Source organism: Asterias rubens, chromosome 20 (assembly GCF_902459465.1).
Source record: "Asterias rubens chromosome 20, eAstRub1.3, whole genome shotgun sequence".
NCBI lineage: Eukaryota > Metazoa > Echinodermata > Asteroidea > Forcipulatida > Asteriidae > Asterias > Asterias rubens.
This window is the reverse complement of record NC_047081.1, coordinates 10471289-10486911: the sequence shown is the minus strand read 5'-3', so window position 1 is coordinate 10486911 and position 15623 is coordinate 10471289. Positions and strand designations below refer to the sequence as shown.

Here is a 15623-nt window from a genome sequence, read left to right as displayed (position 1 = left end):
TTGCTCGTTACCAAGTAAGTTTTTATGCTCACAATTATGTTGAGTGTCTAGTGCCTTTAAAGTAGCATCATGGTAAACCTAGATTGGTGTGCGTTTACAAGCCACAAACCGAGTACTCGACACTGTCTATAATAAGCGGCAAATAAAACCACTTTAAATAATTTCCCGTTAATGGGGATGAATATAAGTTATTCTCAACGGTTCATAAAACCTACGAGAGAAAGAGAGCGACAAAAAAGACCGACAGGGCAAAAACCCTTAGCGGCCGACGCGTTGACTCGTAGCGAGGGATTACGCCACACTTCCCCGCAACGGCCCGTGACAAGTATACGCTCACCAAGTCAAGCGTTTCCGGAGGAATTGGGCCTGCGAGTCAAAACATCACACACTACTACTTGTTCCGATCAGCGCTGACCGTGAAAGAGGGTGCTGAATTTTTTAAAAGAGGGTTGGCGAGAGGGGGGTTTATTCCCTGCCCGTGTAACAGAGGTGCGAAAAAAGCGCTGTGACTATAACCCCATTCAAGCATGTTACAAGTTTCACACTTCGCCAACGTTTTACTCGGCTGGGTTTTTTATTTTCTATATAAAGGTGAGTGAAACTGCTGTTGAAGTGATGGGTAACACTTTTTTCTCTTGTTCTTATTTTGAAGCAACACGAGCGATTGATACGGGTACACGCGCACACGACAGGATGCTAGACTTCAAAATCAATTCTGTCTGGGAGTTAAGAGTGTTGCGTGCTGCGTGATTTCGTGTTCATTTAACGAGTGGTGACCTTTGGGTACCCTACACTGACTAGAGAGAACAGCCCTGGTGTTACAGTCTGGTTTCTTAACGTCACAATTGGTTGGCGTGCTGCAAGCGGCTGCTACACTTCATAACACAGAGTTATTACCGAATTGAAATAAGAAATCTCTAAAACATTTTATTAAATTAAATATTTACGAACACACGGGTATGTTGCCAAGCTGTCTCTTAAAAACGTTTCATTTAGTGGCCTAAATATTTACACATCAATGCTGGAATTCTACACAAACCCATAACGCTATATTATAGCTCTATGTACACAACACGATGGATAAACAGAATGGCGGCCAATGCAAGTCGAAACACTAAATCATACGTCACAAGTGAAAAACAACTGCCAAATTGAAACAAAATCTTCAAGAACTTTAAAGGATTTGTTTCTCAAAAGGAAATAATCCCATCGGTATGTGTGGAAACGCACTGCGACTACGGTTTCACTTTTTATCCGTAACAAGACACGCTAAAAGCTTGTCAACTTCATGACACGGACGTCACTGCACCGGGGGGCAATGGTTAACGCTCACGGTATTAGATGTTGCGAGGGAGAGGGCTAGGAGAGACGGGCCCACACCGCAGTCACTGGGGCAGACATCTGGTAGGGGCGTGAAGCTCCTACCCGGAGGACATAAAGTGCCGCGATCCAAAACCCATCGGAAGATTTCTTAAGGAGCGGGACTTGGCCACTCTAATACCTCCCCCCTCTTGACGTTGAAAATGTTGTTTTAACTCAGCACAAAAGAGGTGTTTAAATAGGCTTTAGATCTCAGATGATAATGATTGTGAGGGGATTGTTGGCTAGCCGAAGGCACTTCTGGCCAAATTGATTCAACTTCAAGTCCTTGGTGAGATTTCTCTACCAAGATCAGGGTTTAATGCATATCGCTTGGATCTTAAACTCGCGGTTTTCTTTATGGATGGCTTGTTTAAGGTCTTAAGTTATTGAAAATTTAAACAAATTTAAAGGTGAAATAAAACAATGAGTTGTGAGAGTAAATACTTGCCGGTCGCGCTTAAAAAAAGTGTTTCTGCTGTTTGCACATTCACAGAGTAAGCCACGGTAAATAACCGTCTCCAATTTGTTTCCTTTCATGGACTAGAGTGTTTCAGACATTCATATTTCTCTGAAGGATTGGTACTTGTGTGAAATAATGATTTATGTTTAAGGTATTAAGTTATGGTTTTAACGATATGCATTTGTTGTTCATCTTCCATTTTACGGTCTTACCCATTTACGGCTAGACTTTTCAATTATACAAAACGTAAACTAAAAGTTGCAAAAACAACCATGATCGTCAGGACTTTCGTTCCTAATAATACGATACTGAACATTACAGCTTACTTTGTAGAGGCGTAATGTATTGTTACGGTCGCATGCCCAGTCTCTGCATGACAGAACTCGCAATGGAAAACTGCACACACGCAGTTACCATACTGCCTTCCTGCTTGCACTGCTGCACACACTTTGTCCGGTACGTGAAATACATAGTCTGGTACCCGTGACGTGTCAACAAGCCCAAAATTGTTTCCCTCGTGAGAGCATTCAGGGAACTAAACAACAACGTCATGCATTGCGTACACATTACCAAATAGTGACACTCGGAAAACTGATAGAAAACAAATGATATCAATATAAACCACAAGGGAAACTGACTGGGTAAATTTGTAAATGATTTTTGGGGTTGAACAAAGAATTGACTAAAGTGGGATTCGAACCAACGACCTCCGGATTAACGTGCCGGCGCTCTACCAACTGAGCTATCTAGCCCTATTTTGTCAATATCTTTGTTCGGGGGTGCCAGTCAGAAGCCATGCAACCGTTAACGGAGGTCGTTGGTTCGAATCCCACTCTAGTCAATTCTTTGTTCAACCCCAAAAATCAGAAAACAAATGAATCAACTTTATTTTGGGGGAATTCGTTTTACATAGACTCATTCTTTTGTCTTAGTGTGAAATAACGCATTGTAATTGTGAGTGACGAAGTGATGAAGCGAGAGAAACTTGTTCAAGCGCTGAAGGAGAGAATTCTTGGTCTGATTTGGTTTCAGATATCTGGTTTTTACACATCGCTTTACTGCCAGGTGTTACACAACGGCATGTAAATAATGGGCTACTCGCAACGGGCCTTCCCCGGGGGTTCTTAACTAACTCCATCCAAAGATTATTTACCAATTATGGATTAGGAAAACAGATCCCGCTGAGCTTTCAAAAAATAAAAAACCACTACACGCGAAACGAGAATTGAGCAAATAAATAAAGAGGGAGAGAGACGCCAGTGGGTGAAGGGTTTGTAGTTAAGCCCCGCTCGGAGCGAAAAACGAGAAGCGAGCCTGCCGGCCAAATGTCGAGGCTGAGAGTGACGGGCCGGAGTACGGTCCCCATGTCAACACCGTGATACAGGTCCCCACTACGCCGTCTGCAAGGAACGTTACACGGTGCCCCTGTTGGTCTCCCGGGGCCCTCCCCGTGAGCCGTGCGAGTGTCTCTAGAGACGGGGGAGGTTTCATGCACATCTCTCACGGCCTTCCGTTGGGGTAAAGAAGATGGTGAAGGGAGAGAAGGGGAAACGGATAGGAACTCCCAGTCTGCCCGGATCGATTTACAGTAACGTGTGGGATGTATCCAGAGAGAGAAAGAGAGCGTGAGGGCTTCGTGGATGGATCGCCCGGGGGGGCAAAACGACACCGCTCCCCGTTATGGAAGTCACTCCATTCGCCCCGGAGCATGGAAATCCAGCGCATCCCGGGTATCCATACATAATACAACGACAGCAAACAATGAAAACCTCTCCCCTGAGTATCCCAATGCAACGAGCGGCAGATACCGCTAGCTCCTATAACTTGCATGCATATAATGCGCCCAGGGATTCATCACAGGGAATACTGTCATGCTAGGTTTAGATCATGATCCAAGAGCAAATTATAGTTTTCATTCTTCCTATGGTGCCTAAGGGCGGAACCTTGGCAGAGTCCCACCCCCCCCCCCCTCTTCTTTCTGTTTTTACCATCGATCCCCGGACTCAGCAAGTACTTGAGGGGAGCAATCAACCCCGTTCAACGCTCCCCCGCCCGGTTGACGGAATCATGTTTGAACGACTCTCAATTCGATGGATTACAAGGCGGTCTTGTAATAAGCAGTGTAAATGAGGGGCTATTTCCCGCGTATCCTGTGGCGAGGACACAACTTCCCGCTCTAATTTCTCTCTCTCTCTCTTTTACCGTCTTTCACCGTCAACCGCTAACAATCGGGATTGAATGATTTAACGTCGATCGCAATTGATTTGAACACACACAGGGGCAAGTTAAGTACATAAGGATGTACACACACGGCCTGCATAGTTCAAGCAATTAGACTTGACAAAAGGGAGATTCTGATATTTTACGGGCTGTGCCCACCCCCCCCCCCCCCCCATTTGATAGCTTCCGATTCACTCCGCCCCAAGCTGTGTCCTTCTAATCTGTTCTATAAAAAATTCAAATAATTCAGACAAATAGTTGACGTCGGTTTAGAGTTACATAATAAGATGTAATTGCGATGTTGTTAGAACAAATTTAAATTGTAGTATTTTTACATTTGTTCTGGTCTGAAGTGACGCAGCATTTTTATGCAGTGATGACGCGTTATGCTATTACTATTATCATCATAATAGTTAACACAATGGCTAGTAATAAATGCTTCTTCCAGTTCACATCAGTAAATTTACAAACATTCAACAAATATAGAAAGTCCAAACCGATTTTCTTATTGAAAATGCGGGTCGATAATCATATCCTTTCACACAATTTTCCTGGAACATAAATTCATAATAAACTCCGAAAATAAAATTTGCAATACTAAATAAGGTTAAAAACAGGTGCGATATTTGTGAAGGGCTCATCAAAAAAAAAAAAAAAAAAAAAGCATCATCGAAAGAAATCTCGTAACATTTTATGTTGGATTGTTCATTTTATTTTTACAAACCTTTTGCTGCCCTACAAAATGTAACCTTCGGAGTTATTGTTGCTTATTTTTCCTGCGTGTAAATATGCTCTGTCATGTGTAACGTCATAAAACCTTGGTTGTAGCACACTCTTTAGTTGAATGCACTATAATTCTGCCATTTTGTTCCTCCCCCCCCCCGGCCCCAACAAATAAATCGTCACAGAGTCACAAATTGTGAACTTTGCCTGGAGCTTCTGAACGTTTATAACAACACAATCTAGCCTTCGAGAAATACCGTGTTTTAATGTAGAAACGTCAATGCCATTATCTATTTGTTTGCAGCAAAACATATTAGCACTGAATAAAGTATGTTTTAAATAAGTAGGTTACCTTTTTACATGAAATTAACGTGAAATTTGCATTGCTCGTAACTGGTTGCCTGTTCCTTGTATCGTATTGCTGCTTTTCAGCTTGAAATTGCTTCGAAAGGGTTTGGTTGATGTGAGTTCGCGAAGCGCAGTTACGTTAAAGTGAAAAACAGAAATGTCCATAATGTATTCAACTTTGACCCGCAAAAAAACCCAGTAGCCCCTATGTTGAGCTCCCAATAGACGGTGTTAAAAACAGCATCTAATGAACAGATTGTCCACATGCGCGTTGCTTTTTAAAGATGGCGGCTGGACAGTTTTTGACTGAACTGCAAAGATTGTTGTGAACGTCACGGACGATTAAGTTATTCATGGGCATAATTTGTAGAGCGGAACTAGTCCAATGTCCTGAACTTTAACCTCTAGTCATTACTGTGCGAATTATTTGAGCTTAAAAACAACTAAATTTATTCTCAAAAATGTATCAAGAATGTTATTCCCCGGTGCTGTGCTTTTCCCTCTAGTACATAACCATACCAGCAAATGTATTTTGATTTAAAGGGGCTACCCTCTACCAACTATTTTTCTAAAGTGGAGTTCTAAACGACACATGTTAACGTGTTAAGTACTGATGCATGAAGATAGGAACATTACTCAACATTCTCTTTAAAAAACACAACGTTAAACCTTGCAATCACCGTGAATTTGTTATTTACATACGCTCCTTAACAACATGCAAAAATCGCTATTTGGAGTTTTTGCGTCAAATATATTACGTTGTCAGCGCCTAAAAAGCGACTGCCCTTTTAGCATTGAAGTATTGACGTTCATAGTTAGTTTCGATAGAAATTGTTGTAATTTAGTCTGTAATTATCATAAATATAATAAGCATCGCAAAAAATATGAGCTCTATATATATATATATATATACGATGTCAATTTGTACACACTTTACATAATTAATAGTAACAGCTGATAGGTTGCGCACCAGCTATTTTTATTCAGAGACACGTTTTGTATGGTTGACCTTTCAACTCGGTGTCTCTTTAGAGAAAGCATGTAGAGGGACAAATCTAATGAACTCTAGTTTCATCATTCCCGAAATAGATATAGATGGATATATAGATAAAATGGTTTATAAACAAACTGTCCTCGCAGCAGAAAGGCTGAATTACAAAAACAAATTACATCATTCTCACCCCCCCAAAACAACATAATATTACATAATTTGATAAAAGTGGTTTCTGTCCCTGCCTTTCACCCTCTGTGGACCCCGGTTCTAATCCCACCTCCGACCCAGAGCTTTGCATAATTGTGGATGGGGGGTTTTCCCCCATTTGGGGGTTTTCTCCCCGGTGGGGGTTTTCCACCATTGGGGGTTTTCCTACATTGGGGGTTTTCTCCCCATTGGGGTTGTTTTTACCTTCAAAACTGAACATTTCTTCTCGTTTCCTACTCATCCAGTTATTGCCGTCAATTTGTGCTGTAGGTGGATGTGTAACAAAAAAACAAATAATATTTATTTAAAGGCAGTGGACACTATTGGTAATTGTCAAAGACTAGTCTTCACAGCTGGTGTATCTCAACATATGCATAAAATAAGAAACCTGTGAAAATTTGAGCTCAATCGGTCATCGAAGTTGCGAGATAATAATGAAAGAAAAATTACCCTTGTCACACAAATTGTGTGCGTTTAGATGGTTGATTTCGAGACCTCAACAGGCCTGGACCTCAAGTTCTAAATCTGAGGTCTCGAAATCGAATTCGTGGAAAATTACTTCTTTCTCGAAAACTATGGCACTTCAGAGGGAGCCGTTTCTCACAATAATTTATACCATCAACCTCTCCCCATTACTCGTCACCAAGAAAGGTTTTATGCCAATAATTATTTTGAGTATTTACCAATAGTGTTCACTGCCTTTAATAATTCATTGCACTTTTTATATGGATATTTGTTGTAACCATTGTCACGTGGTTTTATGCAAACATACTCTCGAAATGCAAAATAGTGAAAAGACAGTCTTTGCAGAGCCAAGAGGGACAACTCTTTTTCGAGTGGTCTTTCACCCTTTTAGATTGAAGTTTGCATCTGTTTGAGTGATTTTTCACGTTATGTGCTAAAACCCCTGCAAAGGTGTAATATTATCACCACTCTTTTTAAATAGCCATTTGGGGGAGAACTCAAAATGTAAAAAGTTGTGTTTTTTCACTCTTTTACATTAGCTATAACAATACCATCAACATCACAGCCCTATTCTTTTGGGAAAAAAATATTTTTATTTATTTAACTCTTTGTACTTTTGATTGAGATATTTATAAAATATTGTGGTTCTGTGCACACTTGTTTGTTTTGGGTTTGTTTTAATTCATGGGGATGCTTACTTGGTATCTAAACAATACAACCAACATCGCAGCACGTCTGTGTGTAACACAAATCCGCCGTATACATTTACGCGGGGAAAATGTCTATAAAGTTCTCTAAAAAAAATTGTGCTTTTATAGAAATAAAAATGACAACATCAAAAGTCAAATTCAAATTGGATTCCAATTATCCAGCTATAATTATATATTACACTATCAGTCACTCAGTCAAAGACTCTACGGCCAGGGTTAAAAGAAGAAGAAAAAATGGCTCTAAAACAATATGGCATGGCGATCCATGTCGAGTCTGTCGGGCTCTACGTGTGTTATGTGATACCCCGAACAGATGTCAGGCACGCAAATGAGCTGCAGACGAATTCGGCACCAATTATACCAAACTGCCGATGCCATCACTCGGATTGTGGGTTATACTTCTTTGCATTGTGTTCATTAGTCACAACTGTGTATTGAAACATTAACGCTAAGACGATGTCTTTTGTGGAAGGTATTTAAACGTATGGAACAATTTCTGTGAAGATTTCATCAAATTAAAGGTGCAACAGAATAATTGGTAAAGATTTTTGTTTTGTGTTCATTTGTCACAACGCTATGTATATTCAGAAATAAACGCTAGTAGACTTTGGTCTTTTGTTGGAACTACCCCCTTTTTATTCATTCACATGTGAAGAATTCATGTGAAGATTTCATCTAATCAAAGTAAAACAGAATTGGTAAAGAAGCGAAAGCTTATTTATTATGGAAGTTCATATATTATGGAAGTTCATATTTTTCTTTGCACTGTTTTCATTAGTCACAACTACTTCTGTACGCAAAAATAAATGCTAAGACTTTTTTTTAGGTAGTACCATTTTATTCATACACATGGAACAATTCACGTGAAGATTTCATCAAATTAAAGGAACAACAGAATTGGTAAAAGAATACTGATTAGGATGTTGAATATGACGCTTTGAATCTAACGTATGAATCTTAAACCTGAAAAAATGTCCCAAGTATTTTTAATTTGTTTATCATTTGTAATTTTGTTCTTAACTTGGGTGTTCGTGAAGTTCTGATATAATACGAGTAAATATTGTACACAGTGTGTGTTTATCAAAAGCCTGAGGCAGAATTTCGCGTTTTTAACTAAATCCTATACAAAATAACAGCTGTTGCATAAATTAAGAGAAAGTAAAAAGCAACGCTGAACATAATTAGCTACCATAATTATGATATTATTATCAATTATATAATTGTTTGGTCATTTCTATGCTGTCTAATTTGTGTGCAATGTCGGAGGTTTTCATGTTTCTGTTTACGTTGGTTGCATGCAAGACATTTCCTATTCATTGGCATTTGTTAACATTCTATAATTGGATATAACTTTAGGAAAACTCTGTTTTGTTTCAAAAAATGTATAACTTTTACTGTGTTACTAATTCACATATGTTGTTCGTATTTTTTAATGCACAGATTTTGTGAAAATCTACTTTTTTTTTTACTTCTAGTAAGTCATGTTGACAATGATGTCATAATATGCTGAATTTCCTTCTTTCTTTCTTTCTTACTTTTTTTCAAAAAATAAAATGTCACAAATTCTGACTGTATGGAAGGCTGTAACATGAGATATCATTTTGATAAATAGTTGATGTTCTGCTTTCGTTGCGATTTGTCGCGGTTTGCTGAAGCGAATTATGTGATGGCACTCAAGTGCATCCGAAATTAACGATAACGTATGCAGGGAAAATAATAAATAAAATACTCCACTATACATAGGATGGGCACCACTGGCGACGTGTATACGACAACAACGAGGTCAGTGGAGCAGCCAGCGTGTCAAGCCGCGACACCGCACGGGTAAAACGTACAAAATCAACCGTCGGAAGTAACGCCGAGCACGCGCTGAAAAACATCCTTCCCCGGGAAAAGAACAGCATCATTATGGTTTTTTTTATGAACAGCGGTGATCGATTCATATAAAATAGCCAACAACTGTGGAGAATTAATTGGGTAAAGTTGCAATAAAACGGATTGCGTCTCGCTAGAGTTGGTACCGGATGTACCGTTAACGGATATTGCGTTATTAAAAATAATGATCTGCCAAAAGGACTTTACTAAGAAATTATTTGAAAATCAGTTTTACGCCTGCTTGCAATTTGGTTTATTTCGAATTTAAGTGCCAGGAAGTCAAGTTGAATCTCAGCAATACTTAATTTATTAGCTTATACTTTGTTTTATAATAAACAAAATAACACAATAACTATCAGAATCATCAAAACTTAATCGTCATGAAGAAATAGTGTTGAAAATACTAATCTAATTAATATAAATCATAATTACTCAGTCAATTGTCCTGTTAGTGGTTGTTTTACTTAATGATTTTAAACCACAGCATACATCATCATATATTTCTGGACACTGTTGCATTTAACACTTGTTTCTGTCATTACACGTCATGAACTGTAAAGTGTGTTACAGTTTGACATCAAACTCCCAAACTAACCCGTACATGCTTTCAACCAACATCAAGAAACCACTGGTTGAACCGTTTATAACTTGAAAGGGATTATATTTCATGATTACCCCCAAGCCACCATCTTTTCGAGAGATGGCTCGATTTCACAAAGCGCTAAAATTCTTCTTAAGATAAGTTGTCAATAATCACCATAGTAAATTTGTATTGTGACATCACACTTTGCTTAGCAAATACGATGCGGATTCACAGTAAAGATCAATCTTAACTCTTTGTGAAATCGGCCCCTGTGAGTTCCAAAAAAACAGAAATAAATACCATAGAAAATCCATGATAATATTGTGATAATGGGTCTTGCTATTTTGTATACGCAGCCATCTCAACAGTTGCAATACACAGCAGCAAATTTATAAACAAACATGGTTCTCCGTGTGTACAGAATTACGAGGGACAAAAACCTACAACGCCTGAAAATCTACCCGGTTACACTCATAAATCGTACACATCCAAATGTTTAATACATGTGTTGGCAGAGTTGTTGACTCAAGTCATGTGACTTGGACTCGAGTCACTTTTTTGTTTGACTTGTGAGTTGAATTGGACTTGCAAAATAATGACTTGAGACTTGAGTTGTTACGTTCAGTAATGACCTGTTACTTATCTTAGACTTTCAAAAAAAAAAGGCTTTCTGCCAACGTTGGTAAAACAAACAAAACTGCGTACAAATACAGTTATCATGCGCACTATTCAAATGACATGAGTTTAAAATTCCTTCTGAAAACAATTAGGATCAATGTGTATGTGTGATTAATTCAGAGATAAACACAAATTGTTGAAAGAGTCCGGAAATTTATTTGCCCTCAAGAACAACCATAGGTAATTGTACTATAAGGCGATTTGATAAACGGGCTTAAAGGGTCTGGAAATTAATGTCAATTAAAAGCAACGTGACAAGAAGTGCAGCAGATTTGGACAGTATAAAATATCTTGAGAAACGTTTCACTTCGAAATAAATGGTTTAATGGAAACAATATACAAGTGTTTATCCCCAACATATAATACAAGAAGCGTTAAAGGGAAGGTACACGTTTGGTAATTGTCAAAGACCAGCCGTCGATTTCACAAAGAGTTAGTTAGGACTCGTCTTTTATCTCGCGTTAGGACGAGGAACTCGTCCTAACTTAGGATTAATCTTAAGGTCTGCATGCTACAGTGCAGGGTTGGGATTCGTCATAAGTCCTAAGATTAGTCTTAAGCTAGGAAGAGTTTTGTGAAATCGACGGCAGTCTTCTCACTTGGTGTATCCAAACATAAGCATAACATAACAAACCTGTGAAAATTTAAGCTAAATTGGTCATCGCAGTTACTAGAAGATGATGAGAGAAAAACACCCTTGTTGGACGATTCTGTGTGCTTTCAGATAGGAATAAAAGACTTCTGGCTAGAAGTCTTTTATTATTTTAGTGAGAAATTACCTCTTTCTCAAAATCTATGCTACCTCAGAGGGAGCCGTTTCTCTCAATGTTTTATACTACCAACAACTCTCCAAGTTACGAAGTCAGTTTTTAAGTTAACGGTAACGTCTTAAGATTATGTGTATTCCCAGAGATTAGTCTTCCACCGTAGACATACACTCCGGATTTTCGGAGGTATCTCAAAAACGCAACCATTTTTTGAAATGAAATGTTCATGTGTAAGTTTGATTGTATGTATCTAAGTTTTATATAAGATTGAAATATTCGACAGGTTCCAAAAACCGAACGTAAACATACCCTTTAAACAAGACACATCAAACGGTTCTTACCAATAAATACACATTAATAACAAGTAATTCATTTGCCGGTAATTTGTGTCACTTTGCTCGCGCCTGTTAAGTGCTTCGTCAACTGGATGATTCGTTTAATATCTCATAAAACACAGGTTTGATTAAATCGTCACGTCATTTCGTTTGAAATGCAATAATACATCCATTTACCATGCGTGTATTGTTTTCAACAAACATTGTTACCATTGAAGACATGAGTACATAATAATTAGTCTGTGGGCCAATAAGTTGGGCCTACCGATTTAAGTTGTTTTTTAACACTTTTTTGAAGAAGTGTCTCTGTAAGGGTAATTAAAACGTAAACTGTTAGATGTATTGTAATAATCCAACGTGGCAATGCTGGGCTCTTAACCAACTGTTTTGTTATCAATCTGAATTTGTACATTATAGACAATTCGTTACATTCTCTTCGACTGAGAAGGAACATCATTGGTCTGTTATGAGTAAAAATGCATGCGGCTTCCGGGTTTTAATACTGCCTTTGAATCAAGATAAGGTACGTTGTTATGTTTGCTTAATGTTGCTATACCGACACAATGCATGGACAGTAAAAAATATGACGGAGAATTTAGAGTTACCAATTCGGCTATTACCTTATACCACTGAGTTTTCGTAAAATAATAATGAAATGGTGAAGGAAATTACGGACCAGCAAATACTAAATGACTCCTGTTGTTGTATTACATAAGAATGACAATAAAATAAGTATTACATAATAATTTTTATGAAAAAAAAGTATTCAGATTTGTGCTTACATGATCCGTGTGGCATTTGATGCGCCCTCCGATGCAGATCCATCATTGTTGACATTACAACAATCAAATCAAAACAATCCGATTACTATTCGATAATCACCGAGAGAGATGTTACAGTCAGTAGAGTTTTACGGCCTGACTATGGTCTGGTAACCATTCGATGACTGGAGCCAAGTTTCGCACTTGTCTCTCGCCGTCAATGGCGGCGCCGAATCGGTTCAGGGTGTTCCACGGCAACAGCAACAGAGTCCGGAGTTTATGCTTGAGTTTGTCAAAAAGGACGAAAATCCACAGCAAAATTGAATAAGGTCTTTCCAGTGTGGAGCTCCTCTACCCGCAGGAATTCAAAAACGAAGACCGAGGAAGAGTTTAACAATTGAAAAAAAATATTGTGTGAGTTTTTCAAGTATCAGGGGACACGGACGAGGGTCTATGAGCCGCAACGGCTCGTGAAGTTATGGTCCGCCGACGTTCAGCCGCCGTGCTCTCGAAAAGCAAACACCCAAAGTCCTATGCGTTGGTACGTCGTGTATACAAGCAGCTACTACTACTACTAGGCGATCTCGGACTAGTGAGTTTACAATGAGTGGGTTTCGTTGACATGGACCCTAAGGTGTACACAGTTCTGGCTTTTTGATGGGGTCTAAACACTGACTTTTTTTGATGAAACAACTTGTACAGGAAACGAAGTGATAACTATTTACCGGGTTAGTGGTGCGTGCCAAACCCTATCTATCTGGCTCTATTGCAAGTCTCAACTCCTTATCACACCGAACTGTCAGTGATACGACGGCTCCTATTGGTCACGTACAAGCCACGGTACGTACGCGCGTAAACCACGGACCAATCCATTAGGGTGGTATTTAAATAACAAGAGGAATAGTCGCCCTGGAGGCGCAGCGCACAGGGCCACAGGCGATTGGCTGATGCGACAGGAATGGGCGTGGTGACCTGGCTATACGACTGTGTGCACACAACAGCCCCGTCAACCTCCCGTATGTGGTAAACCCATCACGCTTTTTTACGGCGCTTTTTATATACCAGTACAAATTGAGGAATTCCAACCCGTGTATATACACAAACACGACCAATTTTTATTAAACCGCCAACGGAAATACCAAAACTGCAATTAATAAGAACTTAATTAGAGAGGTGAAAATCCTCCAGAGATTTACCCAAAGTATTCGACCAGCTCTCTAAGACAGAGCGGAGATGGGCTCCTTGAGTTTTTGAAGAGAAGGAAAAAAACGGATACCTGAATTGCCTTCAACTTCGTTCATTAAAAAACTCCCCTTCCTCATGAAGAAGCGTGGACAGATGGGGGTCGAACTAGTCCGCGTTAATGCATCGTATGAATCATGTAAAAGTACACGTCATACTATACCGGGAAAGCCTCCACCGCGGAAAGAGGTTGATGAAATTACAATATCATGGAAATATGTCTCTTATAAAGATGACACAATCCTGACCTCCTTTTTTCTTCAAGGAAAATAGCTCAAATTTTTGTGAAAGTTTTTCGGGTTTGGGCATTTTTAATTTTTTGAAGAGTAAATTCATTCCATCCCATTTTTTCAATTAACGCATCTTCCTAGCAAGCGCGTCTTCAAATTACCAATGTTTGTTTACAGTTTTGTTTGTTTTTTGATGTATTGTTGGTTGTTGTTTGTTGCTTGTTGCTGTTTGTTTTCAACCAAACAATACTTTCCTTGGGGTTGCGTAAGTTCATTGTGTACGACAAACACCTCGCCTGATTTGTGCAGAAGGTGCTGCACCCCTCGTTTCCAAGTTACTTTAAACCATTAAGCAGCTCACACACACCCTTTCTTCTTGTACAGGAGTAGGCCACCCACCCCATAGTATCCTGTGAATAATTCCTGTGAATGAATGAAGACACACTGTGGGGGGGGGACACCCTGCCGCATATAGAACACCAGAATTGTCTTCTTACTTATGTATAGAGATGTAGTTATTTTCTAATCACAAAAGAAGCTTTGGCGTCCGAAGTTTTTGTAACAAATTTGTGCTGCTTCTTCTATACTGCCCATCAAACAATAACCGATTTTTCTAGATGTTTTTCTTCTATACGCCATAGTGCAAACTGACAACTGGCACTGTTATGGAAGTACAAACGGCCTTGGTTTCAACATTATGTCTTTCTTCGGATAAAGGGTTTTTGTAGTCACACAAAACAACGCACATTCGACAATTTCCAGTTGCATTTTTATAGCCTCTCATTATGTAGGCCTATTACATGCATGTACGTAATTTCCACTGTTTTCAGCGAGGTTATTCCTAATAGCCCATGCCAGCGTATACATTTCTGTATTGCAAGAAGATTTTGGCATCAGTTTTGCTTTTGTTTGTTTGTTTGTTGCCATTTGCTGTTGTTGTTGTTGATGTTGTTGTAGTCGTCGTTGTTGTTGTTGTTGTTGTTTTTGTTGCTGTTCTTGATGTTGCTCTTATTGTTCTTATTTTTGTATTTTTGTTTGCAAGTCGCTAGACACGCAAGGCCTGAAGGCCATTTCGAGGTGTGGGTTACAATTATTTTTTTCCAGAGGCCTTTGCCACCTACTCCTAGGGCTGAAACAGGGTTACCCCTTTAACAGTCTATACGGATGTAGGCTTGGGTATCATCAGTCCGAAGCCTGGCCGGTAGAGCAGAAGGCACTACCTCCCCAATTTTATGTAGCAAGTGTCACGACCGGGATCCGAACCCACACCCTGCTGATCAAACACCAGAGCTTGAATCCATTACTCTTAACCGCTCGGCCATGACACGCTTGTTAGTATTTGTTAAACTGATGTTGTCGTCATCGTCGTCGTCGTCGTTGTTCTTCTTCTTCTTCTTGTTCTTGTTGTTCCTACCTTTTTGTTTACTTTATATAAATCATTTATATCAAAACTACTGATTATGTATAATATATGTTTATTTTATGTGAAAAAATAAAGCACACACAACCTCTAGACGATCATTAATTGATGGCCAAACCTCGTTCACCTACATTAGAACAAAAGGACCATGTGTTACTCCTAAGCCGTGCCATAGATAACACAATAAATACATTGTGCAATATAAACCCTCGTCCCTTGTCTTTGTTTAATATCTTTGTTCAT

General features: G+C 39.2%; 1 protein-coding gene across 2 annotated transcripts in view; it reads right to left on the bottom strand.

The window, feature by feature from the left end:
* LOC117303827 (paired box protein Pax-5-like) overlaps positions 1 to 13176 on the bottom strand; it is a 41301-nt gene extending 28125 nt beyond the window's left edge. For both annotated transcript variants that reach the window (XM_033788209.1, XM_033788210.1), the window contains exon 1: positions 12510 to 13176. In XM_033788209.1, the coding sequence (XP_033644100.1) occupies positions 12510 to 12564 (55 nt within the window). In that variant the 5' untranslated portion in view covers positions 12565 to 13176. The remainder of the gene's footprint in view (positions 1 to 12509) is intronic.
* Between the last annotated feature and the right edge of the window lie 2447 nt (positions 13177 to 15623).